Source organism: Festucalex cinctus, chromosome 1, assembly GCF_051991245.1.
Source record: "Festucalex cinctus isolate MCC-2025b chromosome 1, RoL_Fcin_1.0, whole genome shotgun sequence".
Lineage (NCBI taxonomy): Eukaryota > Metazoa > Chordata > Actinopteri > Syngnathiformes > Syngnathidae > Festucalex > Festucalex cinctus.
Window position 1 is genome coordinate 39,477,262 of NC_135411.1, and position 19,461 is coordinate 39,496,722.

Sequence of the window (19,461 nt, forward strand, 5' to 3'; positions counted from 1 at the left end):
AAATGTCAAAATGTAATGTAATGTTGTGTTGTGTTTCGTACTGTGGCATCTTTACATTCACCAGTTCATATAACAAATATATTTCTGTTGTATTGTGATATTCCTCCTTATAATTTTACACTATAAAGTTTTACCCCGCTTAAACTAAAAAAAAAATAAAAAAAAATCATGATATCAAATCTAAAATATTTGACTTCACAGAAACTACATCAAGTGACTTCGTATGACTTGATTATTTCATGTTGATGTAAACGATAATTCTTCACTTGAACCAACCATAATTTTTTGCCTTGATCCAAAATATTTTCTTAACATTTTAGGTACTGAACCAAATTAATTCATTTTGTTTTAACATATTCAATTTGACATCCCGCATTTTATAAAGACCCACTGATTGTCAGTGAGCAGCAGCTGGTACTAAGGGAACATTTGGTGATCTAACCCTCTAATTCCAACTCGTAATGCTGAGTGTCAAGCAGGAAGGCAAATGGGTTCCGTTTTCAAAATCTTTCGGTATGACCGAGGCAGGGATTGAACCCACAATCTCCCATTGGACACTCTACCACTCGTCCAGTGAGTTTATTTGACAAATAAATAAATAAATAAATGATATTATGTTAACTTATTTTTAACACATATGGCTCAAGTAGCTTTGCAATGATGCATTTGATAGAAGTGGACTTGACCGATACATAAGGGAGCTGAAAAAATAATTCAGAATTATATTTTGGAATATGAAATGACTAGCTACACAGATTTCTTATGGGTCTATAGGCCCCTAGCTCTGATACCTCACCATCCTGTATGTCCTGAATGAATTGACCCACTTAACAATATGCAGGAGTTAAATCCGTACATCTACACTACAGTATACTTTTAGCAGTCTTTTTTTTTTTTTTTTTTTAAACAGGTGTCTGAACTTCTACTTAATTGCGGAGTGTGAATTTTGCCACCTATTCCTCCTACCAAAGATTAACAACAGAATCCTTCTTCTTTTACCACAGGACATCACCCAGCCAGCCGAGTTTGCGCTTCTCTCCTACGCTCTTACTGATAGAGAAGTGCACATGCTTTCGTTTTTGTTCCCACCGTCTCTGCAAAAAGCATTTTCCAGTGCCAACATCAGCAAGACAAAGTGCCTGCAGAGCCTGAAGGAAATGTACGAGTACTTGAACGACCATTACACCAACTGCCTCATTTCCGGTGAAGGAGAGACTCTCCAATTCTCCAGCACACTGTTGACATTTCAATAGCGATGCATCCAGTTGGTGTGGTTGTGGCTCAGTGGTAGTGTGGTTGTCTCCTGACCCTCAGATGGGGAGTTTGATCCCAAACCAGTCTGACTTCTCATGTGTGTTTTGCAGGCTGTGATCTCAGTGGTTGTTTTTGTTATTGTCGCTGCCTGACATCTGTGAGCAAACTATATAGAGCTTGTCATTGACTTCTGTGTTTTTGTATTGTTGGTGTGCTTGTGTATAATAAATATTGTAAACTCTGAATCGTGTGTCTGCGCTTCTGGGATCCACACCACACCTGACATGACTATGCCAAAGTATCCTTGAGCAAGACACTGCTCCTGATGCCATGTCATCAGTAGTCAAAATGTAAAGAGCTTTGAGGGCCTTGTAAAGGGGAATAACGCTCTCCAAATGACGTACCATTTACTACAGTCACGTTTAGCTGAAGTTGAACGTTTAACACCGACGGTAGTGTAATACACTCTAAATGTTTTAAACACAGGAGTTAAGTGTAGTTTGGCAGAATTAACTCTTTGACTGCCAAAAACGTTTAATAGCGATTGGTAAAATCACGATGTATGCCGCCATAAACGTAAAATGACGTCATCTACTTCTTTTTTTTTTTTTATATCAATGTTAAGTGCAACGTCTAAATACAGCGCTGCCTGGTCAATGGGTTATGGAATCAACACCAACTAACTATAGACAGTAGATGGCAGCATTGTGTCTCTTTTCAATGGGCTGCCGGTGTATGGAATTACAATGAAACATGACGGAATCTGATGAAATCTGATGAATGCTCGTAATCGGCAAAATCGGCTGGCACTGTGGGGGTTGTGTTGTTTTGATAATGTGTGGCAGTAAAAGAGTTAAATGTTAAACACTGATACTAGTGTAGAGTACTTTCAGTGATTACCAGTAACACTGGCTAAGTGTGGAAAAAGTAACACTGTGAAAAGTGTAAGATTTGCACTCATTGGTGTGGACACAAACACTTTTCTAGTGTTAGATGTAACAGTGTTCTCACTGGCGATTTTGCTGTGATATATTTAGTATTATTCTAATTAGAGGCAGGGTTGTGATCAAGGAGATCATCAATATCAATGCTATTGTTAGTTAGCTGTTAACTGGTCAAGCACAACCTCATATATAGGCCTACATAATAAAACCAAAATATTTGTTGTATTTTGGTGTTTGGGTCATGTTGGTTGGTGTGATACTCCAAAGTTTCTGAAAACTTTAAAATACATCAAAGAATTTAGCTTTATGATGCAGCTTCTACTGCGTAATCAAGCTCAATTTTTTTCAACCTTGAGATGGTGAAAAATAATTTTAGCAACAAGTTCTTAACACAACTTCATAATTAACTATTCATAAGATGTCTGTTCAACAATATAAAACACGTGTACATAAAGCTTATTTAAATCTTATTTTAGCTGTCCTATCTGGCCTATAGGAAATATTTTTACGTGTTACAACAGCTTCAATTATATTTTGTTGGTTTCTATATTCTGTGTATTGGAAATTTCCTCCAATTCTGTGCTGACCCATACACTAATCTTCTTCTTCTTCTGCCTGTCACCACCCACCGCAGCAGTTGCGACACATCTGCTCGGTTGGGTCAGCACCTCGGAGAGCGAATGGTTGGCGATAGGTCGGAGTCAGTGGACTGCCAATGACTTCATCCGCCAGGCTGCAACACAGACGGCGAGTCGGCGGCGGAAGCAGCAGCAGCAGCAGCATCAGCATTAGCGGCATCCTCACTGCAGCCAATCAGAAGGCGGCATTTGCCTCCTCACCCAACCCGAATAACTGTAGACTCCCGCATCCAAGCATCTCTCTCTCTCTCTCTCTCTCCTCTCTCTCTCCTCTCTCTCTCTCTCTCTCTCTCTCTCTCTCTCTCTCGCTCTCTCTCTCTCTCTCTCTCTCTCTCTCTCTCTCTCTCTCTCTCTCTCTCTCTCTCTCTCTCTCTCTCTCTCTCTCTCAGGTTTGCATTGCCAAGGGTAGACATTGATGTCTATTTTTGGAAACTGTAGAGGCCATTTTCTCCATCTTTCTTTGTGATTTAGGCATTTTTTTCCCCAATTTAAAATTTTCATTTTGATATTGCGCTGCCGACGCTGGATGGGAGCATCTGGGGCATTAATAACCGTGACGGTGTAGATTTTCGGGTCTCAATGGACGACATTTCGCAACACTTCCTAGCACATCTCGCTTTTCTGTTTCGAGCATTTGTATTCCCTTGAGCACAACGGGATTTGTTTTGTTTTGTTTTGTTTTAGAGATGCAATAAGGTGAAAACGGTAGACCACGGGGACGAGACAGAATTCGGGTTCTGTAACGTGGGGGCTTTTCACGGATTGGATCACGGCGAGTTGCGCTGAAACCGAACAGAAGGTCTGGGATTTCTGCAAGGTGGTCGTAAGGCTCCATGGATCGTGCAAGGAAAATCAATTAGTTATCAGGTAGGAAACAGCATGAGTTCTTGTCCATCATAAAGCATTAATTAAAAAACAAAACAAAAATAATGCACTCATAAGCATGCAGAGTGTTTTAGTATGGTGCAGGCTACATGTTTTTCTCTCGTAAAAATGCGCATGAAGGCAATTCAGCAAGCAAATATTGCGGAGCTATTCTTATTCATTATGTATGTATGACACAACGTGATGCTTCTGCACGCCTTGTGCGAAAAGAGGAGGCGGGGGTGTCTTGTTTTCAAGGCTTCCATTTTGAAGCTAAGATGGATGCTTGCGCACATTTTCTTCCTCATGCCTCAGTGGCCTACCTCGATTCTTATATAATAGGCTACCGATGAGCACTGCAGGCCCGTGCTACGGTGGACTGAGCCACAATAGATAGCATATCGGCTACTGAATCAAGGAGAGAAGCAAGTGGGTTAACATCAAAGGGAAATTTGTTTTTATGGATTGCACTCATAAAAATCCATGCATCCATTTTATACTGGGTAAAAGGCACATGACACCTGCACCTATAGACTTGTCACCAATCAAACACAGAAAGACACGCAGCAATTTCCTCTCACATTTCTATGCCACTGACTGGAATGAAAAGTTGAAACCACACCGTGATTATTATTATTATTATTATTATTATTATTATTATTATTATTATTATTATTATTATTATTATTATTATTATTATTATTATTATTGTTATTAGGCTACAATATTATTAATCAACCAAGAAGACTCCCAAGTGCATGGCAGCTGCAACACACACACTTCCTGTGAAGGAATGCCAGTTAGAACCACATAAATAAGTCTTATTTGCACAAAACAACTATTAAATAGCCATCAATAGTATCGTAGTTTACTGAGTGCATTTAGGCAAATTCTAATTATGACTGATGGCATTATGGCCAGATTTTATTTGTTTATTTATTTTTACCACTCCAGATATGAAAATGGCATTCACTCGAGTCGTCTTCAGTATTACCAAATGACACATGATAACCAAAACATTATTCGTGATAGGTTGATTTTAGATGTTAAATGTTCTTGTAGGTGCAGTACAGTGTGCTATAGTGATTTGCACATCTGCTTCACAGTCCTGGTTCTGAACTCTGAGGCTAGTTTTTACCCTCATTGGATGAAAGTCTTGACCCAACATGCTGAGCCAACTCCTCCACCCCGCCCTGGGTATTAATAGCCCATTATTGGCTTGGTCCCTTTTTTTGACCCGGCGCTGGATTAGATATTTCAACCAATTTGGGTACTTTTTATCCATAGGTTTTAACGCATATATAGGCAGTATCTTATTTTGAAATGACTTGGTCAGAACCATCAAAAAGCCCGAAACGAGTCACAATACTTCCCACGGGTTAAGAGGGTAGGTATGAATGTGAGTGTGAATGGTTGACTGTCTCAGATTCTGCCTCGTGATTGATTGACTGGTTCATCTCTAAAAACAGATGGGTCAAATCTACCCAAAAAAAAAAAAAAAGGCGTTAAATTTGACCAATCTAGCTGGTAGTTATGTGTCCAACAGATCCTTTGGTTAAAACAACCAAAGAATGGTAGGTGTTTTCAACCAATATATATTGTTGAATGGGAAAACCAATACAAATTGGTCATTCTGACCAAGAGATTGGTTAATCTGTGTTAAAGGATGAAAAAAAAAGTACCACGGATTGTCACACCCACCAAAGTGGGGCTGTCATGTTTTGGTTCTGTTTAGGGTGGGTTTTGCTTTGTTTTTGTTGGGTTTTTAGTTTGTCATGTTTATGTTCTGATTTTCTGGTCTTCCCTAGTCTCGTTAAGCCTTTCCATGTCCACCTGTGTTTGCCTGCCCTTCCTCATGTGCCAACCAATCAGCAACCCCTTCCACTTGTCTCTTGCCCAGCTGTGTCTCGTCGTGTGTAATTAGTGTGTGTACTTAGTTTTCGGTTTTCGCTTCAGTTCTTGTCGGTTCATTATTCTTGTTTACCCACGTTCATGTTGTCATAGTTTAGTCTGCTCCTGTATAGTTTTTTCTCGTCGGTATTTTGTAGTGATGGCAAAATGAAGCCCCGTAAAGCAGTGAAGCCCTGCAGTGAAATGCTTCACACACACGTAGGGGCTTCAAGATGATTCATTTCCTCGACTACGCCATCATGTGGACAGAAAAATGTATAACATGCTTGGTGCATGCAATAAAATGGTGGGGTGTAAATCATGCTCTAAATACAAAAGAATATATATTTGAAGAGTGTTTTAACATGAATTGTTCTGTGTTACTTTGTCTATGTTTGTGCTTATGCAACAAGTGAAAATGTGAAATAAGGAGGTAAAATAAAGTGCTTATTCATTTTTATTTAAAAACTATTTTTTTACGAAGTTTTTGGACTCAGGCGGTTTCTTTTTTTTGCAGAGAATTTCACCTGCTTTGGAAAAAAACTCTTTCACATGGTACTGATGAAGCAGGGGTGCATCGATATGAGATAGCAAGTTTGTATAGAATTGGACGCGTATATTTCTGTGATTCCCAGTACTGAAGGGGACTTTCAACTGTGAACAGAAAAATGTGAATTTTATGTGTTGTCACATTTTATTTGATTTTATTATTGGAATCTGTTAAAATAGTACCGTAATTACAGTGCATTACCTTCTGAGGTGAGATCTGCTCAAAGTGCTCCTAAACAAGGGAAAATCTCTTTCTTGCTGATTCCATCGCAAAAAGAAGCTCGTCAAATCGAATGCCAAAAGCAAAAAAAGTAACGCAATAAGGGACCCGAAAACACAAAAAGTGAAGGGGAATCCATAGCGTTTCTTTGCCGCTTTTATTTCGAACTACACTCAAACCTAGCGAATCATTTCCTGAATCAGTCACGTGGTACACCTGCTTCGTGGGGCTTCAAACGTCACCACGTACGTCATCAACACACGCATTGACACGCCGTTCATGAACCACTCATCTGCATTACTCGGCACACGCTTCAGGGATTCGACCCGAGAAGCACATCACTAGTATTTTGTTATTCCTTGTCACCAAGCCTGTTTGCCACTTTAGTTTTTTTGTTTAATTAAATTTACTCCTTTTGAGCACCTCTGCCTCCCTGACTCGTCCGCCTCCTGCATTTGGGTCCACCACCACACTTCCTAGTTCCTGACTCTGTCTGCTTGGTGACAAGGAATAACAAAATACTGACAAGAAAAAACTATACAGGAGCAGACTAAACTATGACAACATGAACGTGGGTAAACAAGAATAATGAACCGACAAGAACTGAAGTGAAAACCGAAAACTAAGTACACACACTAATTACACACGACGAGACACAGCTGGGCAAGACACAAGTGGAAGGGGTTGCTGATTGGTTGGCACATGAGGAAGGGCAGGCAAAGACAGGTGGACATGGATAGGCTTAACGAGACTAGGGAAGACCAGGAAATCAGAACATAAACATGACAAACTAGAAACCCAACAAAAACAAAGCAAAACCCACCCTAAACAGAACCAAAACATGACAGGGGCAAAATGTGTTTTCTGCATTTGACCCATCCCCTGAGGGAGTGGTGAGCAGCAGCAGGGGCTGCGTTCAGGAATCATAAGGTGACTTAAACCCCAATTCCAACCCATAAGTGTCAAGCAGGGAGGTAAATGGGTCTCACTTTTACAGTCTTTGGTATGAACTGGCCAAGGATTGAGTCCCAGTCCCAGGGTGGATACTCGGCCACGGAGCTGGTCACACCTACATTAATCTGTCTAGACACACATTTTGATTTTGAAACTATTTTTTAATATATATTTTGTTATCACTTAATAAATACATTTAGAATACAATAAATTGATACAATAAACATATTTCCAAGTGATCTACCTCGACTTACTTTCTATCGTAACCAATTTCATTGGTTGTTTGGCTAACCAATAGAATTGGTATGCCGTAATGACTGACCAATCTATTGGTTAATCAAGCCAATATGAGCTTAACCTACTAGATTAGTAGTTATTTTAATTAATCCATTTATAGAGTGTGTCGTTCACCTTTGGCTTGAAATCACAGGCAGAAATAAGTCTATAAATAAAAAGGATGGATGGATGGATGGGTGGATGGATGGATGGATGGATGGATGGATGGATTGGTCAAATAGCCGATTATTATTAGAGATTATTGGAATTATGTTGTGAAAATGAGTTAGATAACTGAAAAAATTGGATAGGGACACCTCTCACCTGTCTGTAATGTGTATAAATCTTGTTTTGCTTACCTAAATATATGTACAATTAAATGCGGAGTTTCCCTTAAGCAATGTGCCGAACCCACCGAGCACAACATGTGCCGCACATTTTGCACACCCCATCAATCTGAAAGCTCTCCTTGCATGCCTGTATGTGTGATCTGGCAGACATGTACTAAAAGTAGCTATTATAGACGCATATTTTTCATTTTCTACATGTGGCATATTTTTTCACATATCTGACATGTTTGAAGAAACACAGACATTTACAGTGTATCAGTGTATGATCTTGGTAACAAAAACATAAATATAAGACAACATTTTACAGTCTTCCTTGTGTCATATCAACTATAGAGCAAATTCATATTGATGTTCACCTCAAATTTGGTCATGGTGTGGTTAATTGCATCTAAGACAAGACATACAATAATAAGTTATTTTATTTTCACTGAAGTTAAATGTTAACATCTGTGTGGAGACCATGAGACTAACTGTAGCCATTTTAGATATTAATGCATGTTTAACAGTGAGTTGAAGTGTGCAGTATAACGGCAATATTAACATGATATACAAGATTACCCCTGTGTTGTTGTATTGAAAATATACACAAATATAAGAATATGAACATCAAAATGTTACAGTGCAGGAATTACGCCAATCTCTTTGGTGCCAGTAATTTAAATAAAGAATATGTAGGGTATTCCTTTGACTTGATTATTCTGGTTGGGCTGGAGGCTGCTCGGTTGTCATGGTAACTATGAGGCAGTGAATCCCAGTGGAAACAGCTCTCCACCGTAGGGAGCCAATCTGAGCTAAATATTGAGATTTCACTACTCAGAGGGAAAATGGCGGATTGCTCTTTTTTTGAGTGTTTTAACATATGTCCTTTGGCTGTACAGTATTGTAAAAGTCTTATAGTAGGACGTCTTTCTGCTGACAGATTCACCGAGGTGAGACGCGAGAACCAAAGAACCAAAGCGGTTCTTTTCCAAACAAGGACGTTTCTCCTCGCCGCTCCACACCATCACTCTGCTGACCCTCGCCAGGCATCATGGGTACAGTGCTGTCCCTCTCCCCCAGCTACCGCAAGGCAGCCCTGTTCGAGGACGGCCCAGCTACAGTGGGTCACTACACAGCAGTCCAGAACAGCAAGAATGCAAAGGATGCTGCGGCAGCTGCTGCCAAATCCCTCAAACGCCCCTCCATTATCAGTGTGCTGCCATGGAAACGTATCGTGGCCGTATCAGCGAAGAGGAAGGGCTCCAAGAAGCTGCAGTCCGACGGCGGCGACAGCGGGAAAGGATGCTCGCCGGACGCGGATGACGTCATCACCTCGAATTCGGCTTCGAACAGCTTGAAGCTGAAGAAGTCTCAGTCCTGTGCAAATCTTTCCTCTTACTCTTCCAGCCAGGATCCCTCGGCCACCACCTTGACTACCTCTTCCCACCTCCCCACCTCCAAGACCCTGATTAACGTAGCTACTGTCGCTGCCAAAAAGAATTCCCTAACTGGCTCCGGGATCCAGCCTTCGACTGCAGTTGGTACACCAAAGCGGGTCATTGTTCAGGTAACACCTGTTCTCTACGGTTCATTCTCGAAATACTGGATGGAAAACATTAAATGTCAAAAGAATAAACACTTAACTCTTTAAATTTGGCGGGCAAAAAATGTTGATAAAAAGCCTTTTTAATTAAGCGATTCATTGTGATTAATCAAAATTCTAAGCTGTGATTAATCTGATTTTAAAAAATGTAACCGTTTGACAGCTGTAATAATCGTACATATATTTGTGGAGACTGGTGCCATGTTGTATTTTATAAGTTTAAAAATTTGTAGAATTTCACAGGTTACTTCATGTTAAAGATTAGATAGCTCTTAATATAAAAAGAATAATGCACTGAGCTGTCACCATCTTACAAATGCAATTATGCCATCTAGTGGCAGAAAAAAAAAGACGTTTTTTACAGTAAAGTACATCTTTTTATTTTTAACTCAATTTTACGAATTATTATGACACTTCTGTATCAATGACTGAAAGGGGCACGATGCAAGATAATACTCAAATCTGAGTGTTAAAATAACCATATTTTTCACCTACACATGTTATAAGAATTGTATAATGGACAGGAGGCATGAATGTGTCACAATGACCGTTGCCCCTATTTTTCTGTAAAAGGAAAACATGTTGGAGGGTTCGGGACGGAAACTTGAGCTTTTGCGCTGAGCATGACGTCATGCGCGTGCACGCTATTGTCCCTGTTAGCTCTCGCGATTGTTCACCCAACTTCACGGACAGGACAGCTCATTCAAACTGGATTTAAAGAGCCCTGCACCCGATACGTCATGGAGACTCCACGGAAGACAAAGAGTAGAAAAAAAACTTTCAGAGCAGCGTCACGGGAGGACGCGGGTAAATATAGGCTCTTGTCACTCAAAATGACTTTCACATACAAAGTAACTTGAAGATTACTACGTTTCTTATCTCTCTGTAAGACATTCTTAAGCCTATGAAAAAGGCGTTGCGCTCCGTGTTGACATTTGTTAAATTAACTTGGAGGAATGCAAAAATTTTGAATCCTGCTTCGTGCCCCTTTCAAGATGCAGCTATATTTCTATTAGTTGAACATTTTTTTCCCCACTTTTACGTTAACAACAGTATGAAAACTGAGAACAATTGTGAACATTTTATTGTACATTTAGAACAGATATAAAATTTGCAATTAATTATGATTACAAATTTTAGTCGCCTGACACCCCTAGTTTATACGTTTATTTATGGATAGACTTCAGTTATTATCAGTCGTGCTGAGAAAAAATATCCAAATTCACTTAATTAGGAAGAAATGTATTTAATGAAAAAAATGTGTAGTTTTATCTATCGAAGACGGCAATCTGTGGTGACAATCAAAGCAATTAAACACTCTTCCACTAGATGGTAGAAGATACAATGAGCTTAAGGAACTCTTATCGTGAATACAACAGAACTGGCTGTTCCGATCAGGGTTTTATGCTGCCGATTCCGATGCCATCATCCAGGAGCGAAAGCGTGAGACCGATTCTGATACCATTCATATAAATTAGCTGCACTTTTTAATTTAGTTCAAAGCTGCTCACTGCTATTTTGTACCATTTATTGATGAATCATATTTTAAACACACACACACACACACACACACACACACACACACACACACACACACACACACACACACACACACCTTTCAAATCGACATATATTATGATTCATTTGCTGTTTTGATCTGTAAGGTTTAGCGTGAAGAAAACTGCTGCACACATGCTGCATCTCTAGTTGACTATACCATCAAGTCATCTTTATTTATATAGCGCTTTCAAACAGCCTTAGATGGTCATAAAGCACTTTACAGAAACACAACAAAACAAACATAACATAAAACATTATCACAAAAATTCTAACTTTTGCCATTCCTACTACATACGCTTTGATGTTTAAAGCAGTTATAGATGAAAGAGAACAGAATCAGTCTCCTGATAGTAGACTTTTATAAATACACTTTTTTTGGTGATGTGCCCTGACATTTTTTCAATGTAAATAATGTGCCTGAGCAAGTCTGATATAATTATCACAATGTTGGTTATGCATGTAGTAAAGAGTAATGCCAAAAAACAACATTAACATTGTCACAGTACTCACTACTTTTAATTATGTATTATGTTTTGTTATCTTATTGTAGTGTTTTTCCTTTAATTTCATTATGTTGTACGGCGACATTGCGTATCTTGAAAGGCGCCTTTAATTAAATGAATTATTATTATTATTATTATGATTATTATTAGGGATGGGCGAGTACCGATACCAGGTATCGGTATCGGGCCGATACCAGCCTTTTTTCAAGTACTCGAGTACTCGTGACGCAGACGAGTACAAGCGACCAATGGCAGAGGGGGAAGACGTTAAGTGAGTCCTCCTTGCCTGTAACTGGTGCTAGCTTGCAGCAGTTTTTCACCAAAATCTCACCGGTTTGGAAATACTTCAAAATTGTGAATCTTAAACTAAAAGAGCATTTTTTGTGTTTTATTTTGAGCATTAAGACTATTGAAGAGTGACTCTGCTGTTTTTTGTCAAAATTAAAGGAAATATATTTGTTTAAAAATATATTTTAGTGATTTTTTATTTTTTTTATTTGTCAAAATGTACTACTGGTATCGGCAGTTGGTATCGGTATTGGTGAGTATTGAGGGTCTGAGTATTGGTATCGGTCTGAAAAAAAAGTGGTATCGAACATCCCTAATTATTATTAAGATTGGAACAAAGCAAAACAAAACCAAAAAAATCTCTCAGTGTGAATAATGTGAATTAAACATTTTGTGCGAGCGTAATGTAGTTTGTTTCTCACTTATCCATTCCTAAATTGTTTTATTCCCTTTCCTCCTGTCCTTGTGCAACCCCCCAGGCCTCCACCAGTGAGCTGATGCGCAGCCTGGGCGAGTTCCTGTGCCGCCGCTGTTACCGTCTCAAGCGTCTCTCGCCGACCGATCCCGTGCTGTGGCTGCGCAGCGTGGACCGCTCCCTCCTCCTTCAGGGTTGGCAGGATCAGGGCTTCATCACCCCGGCCAACGTGGTCTTCCTCTACATGTTGTGCCGCGACGTGGTCTCCGCCGAGGTGGCCTCGGAGCGCGAGCTGCAGGCCTCGCTGCTCACATGCCTCTACCTGTCCTACTCCTACATGGGCAACGAGATCTCCTACCCGTTGAAGCCCTTCTTGGTGGAGGCCGAGAAGGAGGCCTTTTGGGACCGCTGCCTGGAGATCATCAACCGCATGAGCGGCAAGATGCTCCAGATCAACACCGACCCGCACTTCTTCACCCAGGTGTTTGCTGACCTGAAGAATGAGAGCAAGAAGGAAGAGGAGAAGACCAAACTCTTTATAGGCCTTGACCGATAAAAGGACGTAGAAAGGAGGAGGGAAGAAAAGATGGATGTGGGAACTGAGGGGGGATTTGATATGGTGAGGACAGGGGGACTACTGTAATGCAGTGGAAAGCTACTTTAAAGTAATGCTGTTGTCTGGCGTCTCTAATTAAGGAGGAGGTGGCACCGAAAAACAAATCTTGCCTCGCGAGTTCAACCTATTTTGACTTCTAGTATTGTTGTAATACCTGCTTGGTCCATTTAATTGTCTCTGACGACTTTGTACTAAATCGTATACATTTGCTCCCAAAAACGTATAAATACACTATATTTTAAATGTTTGAAGTGTCCCAAAGCCCTATTTATACGTTTGTTTTTTCATGCTAGCGAATACAGAAAGCTTTGTTGCAGCCTCCCAACTGCAAAGAACGGTTGAAGAAATGGTACTTATTACACAGACGGCCAGCAGGTGGCAGCAGAGCAAAGGAGATAAACCAGGGCCATGTTGAAATAAAGCTCAATTGCAATTCTAAATTTGTGAATACATGTTGAAACTTTGTTGTATTCTAATCCTAATTACTGTAAAACGGAAACAGATAAAAATATACTTTTTTTTTCCTGATGAAAGAATAGACTTTAATATTTCTTTTGGTAGGTTCCATGTTTTTATAGCAATTGAAAGCAATCTTTTTTGGGCCTTGCCAAATCAGTCAGAATCCAGTAAAACAGCCGGGAGTGAAGGGGATTGCTTCTATGAAAATGGCTGGGAGTGAATGAGTTAACGTCTATTTTTGGACTAAATGATCACTAAATTCGATTTTAACAAAGATGTCACAGGTTCAGGTCACGCACAAGCTTGTTTCCGAAGGAGAAATGGCAGCTGGTGATCCTGCTGAAGAGTCGCCAATAGTGTTTTTCTCTAAAAGTAAAAAAAAAGGTTAGAAACGCCAGACAACATTCATTTCTATAAGTAAAGGTGAGTATTATAAAGCTGAAGATATTGATACCACATTGCATGAGCTCACGTCACATGTCATTGCACATGACCACCGCTGACTGCCAACTCCACTCAACCTTATTCCTTTTCTCATGCATAAGCTTATGGCATTCAACACTGGCTGTGAGGCCCACTGTTGAAACTTTGAAACCATACAATCAAAATACAGTACATATTCATAATAGATATAATACTTGTGGCATCATTCATAAGGTACAGTTCTTAAAACCGAATTTATTAGGCAAAGCTGCTTGGAATTTATACAGCAAGAGCACACATGGATTATTAGTAAGAAAAAAACAGCCCAGCAGCAAATGTTTACAAAAAAATAATAACAACAGAATGCAATAGAACCCTCCAATGCATATCCGGAATGGGTTTATATGATAACTCTCCATTCTCCTGCACAGGAACGAAAGGATTTGAACTTTTATAGAAAAGCGTGAAAGTTAAGAAGAAAGTGTTGTAAACCACTGGCCTGTTTGAGCGTCAGCTAACACTTGAAGTGTAAATGTGAACACTTTGTTTGTTTGTTTGTTTGTTTGTTTTTTAAATAATTGCTGCCACCATTTTATTGGCACTGAAAGCAAAACTGCCCCCTACTTTAATGTGTAACCATTTTTAGCATAACAAGTGTTTATGGGTGCAGATTCAACTCAAGCATTCTATAATTTTCCTTCTGGGTTAACTTTCTAAGAGACAGTGAGAGGAGTAGAGCAGGTTGCTGTGTTGATGAAGCGCTGTTTGAAGAAAAATGGAAGAAAAGATGAAGTTTGCAGGTATAACAGCTTTCACTATAGCAGTTTATGGGAATGAATGTGGTCATTTTTGTGCATGAACAATTGTACTTTGGGGAAAGGAAAAAGCCGAGTCCATAGTCATACCATACTCACACTCAAGTAGTGTATCTCAAGAACAAGGTAGCCAAAGACTCCTGGTTATGGCATTCAGTGACTGTTCGACCTGCTAATGCATAAAAATTTGTGAAAAGGTTGCCGTATCCCCGTCAATGCTGAAGATCTGCACTTAGATTGATTCTAATTGGCTGTCACTGTGCTGGTCGTGGGCTAATGAGAGACACACATCGAATCATGTTACATGTGTGAAGCTGATAATCACTCCCAGCAAAAACTGTCACTTCCTCAAACAGAGCATCTTTTGTACAGTAATATAATTCTCCTACTCATCAATATCAAATTACATAGAAACATCATCCAGCTCAAAGACACAGGAAAGTAATTTCAGTGAGACCCATTTTTAATCTCATTCATTTCATTTTGCTGCTGTGAAAGTTGAAACCCAATGAAAAGCTTGACAGATGATTAGTATGCATCGTTCTACAAAACCGAGCCCAATTTGAAGCTTTGTATGCGATTATTCATCTTATTCAAATAACACACACCATGGGATGCCATTCCATTTGCATAAAGGGTTTCTCCATATTGTAAGTGATGATGTTTTTGCTTCGTTTTGTATTCTGGTGATAACAGTTGGAACATGCTGTAAAGACAATGTAGCCCAGAATCGGAATCTGACCTCATGTGATATATAATGCATCTGAAGAATGACTCCATGATGAACACACTTGTTTACGTGACCTTCCTCTCCTGTTTCTGATGGACTGAATGGAAAACAAGTAGCATTTCTCTAAATGACAGCAGTTTGGGTAAATTATGTGTAATGATACAAAGTACAGTAGGTTTGGGCAGAAGTACATGACTACTAGACATGTCAAAGAGAAAAGGATATAAAACGTATATCAGTATTTTTCTATATAATACAGTTATTTCATTATTATTCAAAGTTTGAAATACAGTAGTAAATAATGATAAAGTAAGAATACATCTTGTGAACATTTTATACACCTCAATTTAAAATGACCTAATTTCTCTTGATGTTTAACATCTTGTTCTGGAGCTGTCCGCAGTATTCTCAAATGCAAGGATTGAGTTGTGTGAGAACAGTGGTATCACACTAATGAAACAGAAAATAAGCAAAGCAGAATTTCAACTATGATATATAAAAAAAAATAATAATTAAACTATATGCTCTAACGGTGTAAATTTGAATTATTTCCACATGTAAAAAGGCTTGTTCTTCAAAGAGAATGTTTGATTTACTGTCAGTGGTGCAGCCACCAAGCCCAATTACTGTAAGAGCAAGATATCAATATTAGCCTCAAATCTGTTTGAATCTACAAATGGCTTCGCACAAGCTGTCATTGCTGGAGCACAAGGTTCATATATTTATATATATATATATATATATATATATATATATGTATTCTCCAGCACATATGCTTAAAGAACTGATTATTTTGTGCCATGCAGATATAGGAATAAGTGGATGATGACGTGTAAAAGATGCTGTGGATTCATCACTATTTTTTCTTCAAACTGATTCCACCTGCTTCGGTCCAACCAGCAATTAGACTCAAAGAAAGGCAACCTTTAAAGGACAATTAACTTCTGAAAGAACTGAACTTGGGACGGAAGACTTGGTTGACAGCCCACCCACTCCTCTCAATCATTTCTCATCAAACATGTGCCATATTTTATCTTGCAACACGTACAAGACAAAAACTATTGTGTCATGATGAGAATAGACTTTCTGTTTTATTTCTTCCATTTGTGACTCATATTGTGTAAGAAGAATCTTTGTTCAAGTTTATTGCTACTAGTGTTGCTAGAATATTGATGCTGCAGTCTGTTACTATGTGGATGTATGAATATGTATGCAAGAAAGAACAAAGTGATCAGCTGTTACAGGTACTTTGTATGAAAAAAACCCATTTACAAGCAATTTGGTTTGTGCTTATTTCATATTTCTGCATATATGATCTACTTAGTATTGTTACACTTAAGTAAATATAAAAAACAGTCATCCAGCCATTGAGCTCAAGCCTATCCCAAGTTGACTTATTCAAACCACATTCTAATTAAGTTGAGATGTTGCGTAAGTGTAACTACAAACACAAGATATTTGATATCCAAACTGATTACAGTTAGGCCCATTGATATTTTTTGCAAATATTCTCACTTTGAATTGGATACCCGCAACACATCTCCTATAATCTTGGACAAGGTCAACAAAAGAGTGGTAAAGTCGATGAATGCTCAAACAAAAACACCTGATTGGAACATTCAACAGTTTAATTTGAATCATACAAGTATCATGATTGAAAAAGCCTTCCTGAAAGGCTCAGTTCACAATCAAGGATGAGGCGAGGTTCACCACTTTGTGAACAACTGCATGAACAAATAGTCCAACACTTTTGGAAAGTTTCTTAAAGTGAAGTTGCAAGGAATTTAGCGAGATGATCATCTGGTACATAATAGCATCAAAAGAGTCTGAGAATCTGGAGAAGTACGAGGCAAGCGACCTTCGATCCTTCAGGCGGCACCGCATTAAAAACTGGCATCATTGTGTTAAGGATAATGCCACATGGGCTCAGGAACATTTCAGAAAACTATTGTCAGTTTTGTTGCGACATCTACAAATGCTGAAGTTAAAACCCGACCATTCAACTTGAAAGCCAGATGTCAACAACACCCAAAAATGCTGTTCAGCTTCTTCAGGATCTGGTATAGCTTGATGGAAAGTGGAAAAGTGGGCTGTGGGCTGACGAGTCCACATTTCAAAATGTTTTTGGAAATTACGGACGTAGTGCTAAAGAGGAACAAGACCAGTGAGAATTTTATCACCTTTATCAGATGATATGGGAGTGTGTCAGTGCCCCTGGCATGGGGAACTTGCACATGTGTGAAGGCACCGTTCATACCAAAAGACCATCATGTACTAGCAAAGTATGGAATTAGAGGAGTTTCACTATTTACACTTGGAAAAGAGTAAAATAGGGAATTGGAAAAAAATACAAATTAAAAGTGTATCAAGGGTGGAGAAACGAACTCACAACCTTCAGCTTGGAAGACAGTCGACCTACTCCCTGAGCCACACAGCTTTCTATTAGTATGTTGCTCATTGAGCTTATTCCTTGATTCCATGGAATCTAACTCCAAAAAGCGGTGTCTTTGGTCTCTTGGAGTTAAGCAAACAGTAGGAGGGGCATAGCTCTGGTGTAGTGTGCCAGTCTCCCAAATTGAAGGTTGTGGGTTTGTTCCTCAACCCTTGAGTGACTTTTATATTTTGTTTTGTTTTTTTCCTTTTTTAAATTTTACTCTCTTTCTAGTGTTAATCGTAGCCTACTCTAAAACTGAGTCTATTTGGTCCCTCTCTAAATAGAGTCAAATTTACTCTACAGAATTTACTTTGTATCTACCGTAATAAGACTCAATTTGTGCAATTGAGAAATTACAAATCAACTCAACTGGGTGGAGCCCCACAAGGGTTGGTTTTGGGACCAAAATAGTTTATTATGTACATAAATGACATTTGAATGGTCTTAAATATTTTAAAGTTTGTGCTATTTGCAGATGACACAAACATGTTCTGTTCTGGGGAAAACCTGCAGCAGCTTGTGGAGGTGGTCACTAAAGAATGAAATCAACTTAAAACATGGTCTAATTTAAATACCCTTTCATTAAATCCGAATAAAACAAACTTTTGTTTGGAAACCATAAAACATAATTCTGAGGATTAATGATGTTGCAATTGAACGGGTTTATGAAAACAAATTTTTGGGTGTGATTCTTGACTACAACATCTGCTGGAAACCCCATAGGTAAAGGTAGCACGCACTATTGGATTTTTGGGAAAGGCCAGACAAAAGTCTCTGGGAACTGGTCCCGACCTAAATGAGAAAGCAATATATATTTTGCATTGTTCATTAATATTACCATATTTGAATTATTGTGTAGAAGTTTGGGGTAATTCCTACAAAACCGCAATGCAATCATTATGCACTCTGCAAAAAAAAAAAGCAAAAAAAAAGCCATAATAATAGTAAATAATGTATGATACCTTCAATACAACAATAAACTCTTTTTAAAATTACGCATATTAAAGTTTAGGGATCTGGTGGATTTTAACACTAGAAAAATAATGTATAGGGCAAATATAATAGCAAGCATGGCGTGGTACCACAGTGACCTGCATCTGGCCCAGGAGGTATTGTATAGATTCAACTACTGTATTGCTATTGGCAGGATGATGCATTATTCTTCACTACTGCTAAGCTGGCATCCATTTCCTATACAACCAGTCAATTCCAGGAATGACAGATATGAGCAATTAAGAATAATCAATTAAGCTAAAACACACATTTTTGGACTGTCAGCAAACAAAAAAAACATGCAAACTCACTATTACATTATTTACAAATATTTGTATGAAAAACACTTAAAAGAATTTTGTTGACTTTTTTTTTATTTTAAATATACATATATCACTCACACAAGCGTACATGATGTAAGACACACATCGTCTCCCAGGCGGAGAAGAGAACCCACGCCAACCGGCACTGAAGGAAAGTGACGGTTTCACTCCCCCACCTGGAGCCCAGAACTTTGTTGACTTTACTTCGCCCGTAGTGGCGCGGTGACATTTGCTGGCATTGATGCAAGGAGGCCAGCAGAGGTCCCCATACAACTTTTAAGAAATGTTCAGCAGGACAATAGTTACTTAATGTAAGGACATGCAGCGGTGATGGCAAATGGCAGCAGTCTTCCAAATGTTCCGGTTTAGGGCTTTCTTTCT

The 19,461-nt window shown here is 39.0% G+C and overlaps 1 protein-coding gene across 1 annotated transcript; it reads left to right on the forward strand.

Moving 5' to 3' along the window:
- Positions 1–3,230: 3,230 nt before the first annotated feature.
- On the forward strand, positions 3,231–16,608 carry LOC144027493 (cyclin-dependent kinase 5 activator 1-like). Its single transcript, XM_077535074.1, has 3 exons — positions 3,231–3,703; positions 8,859–9,485; positions 12,352–16,608. Exons 2-3 carry the CDS (start codon positions 8,970–8,972, stop codon positions 12,841–12,843), a joined length of 1,008 nt encoding a protein of 335 aa, XP_077391200.1. The 5' UTR covers positions 3,231–3,703; positions 8,859–8,969; the 3' UTR covers positions 12,844–16,608.
- The last annotated feature ends 2,853 nt before the right edge of the window (positions 16,609–19,461 follow it).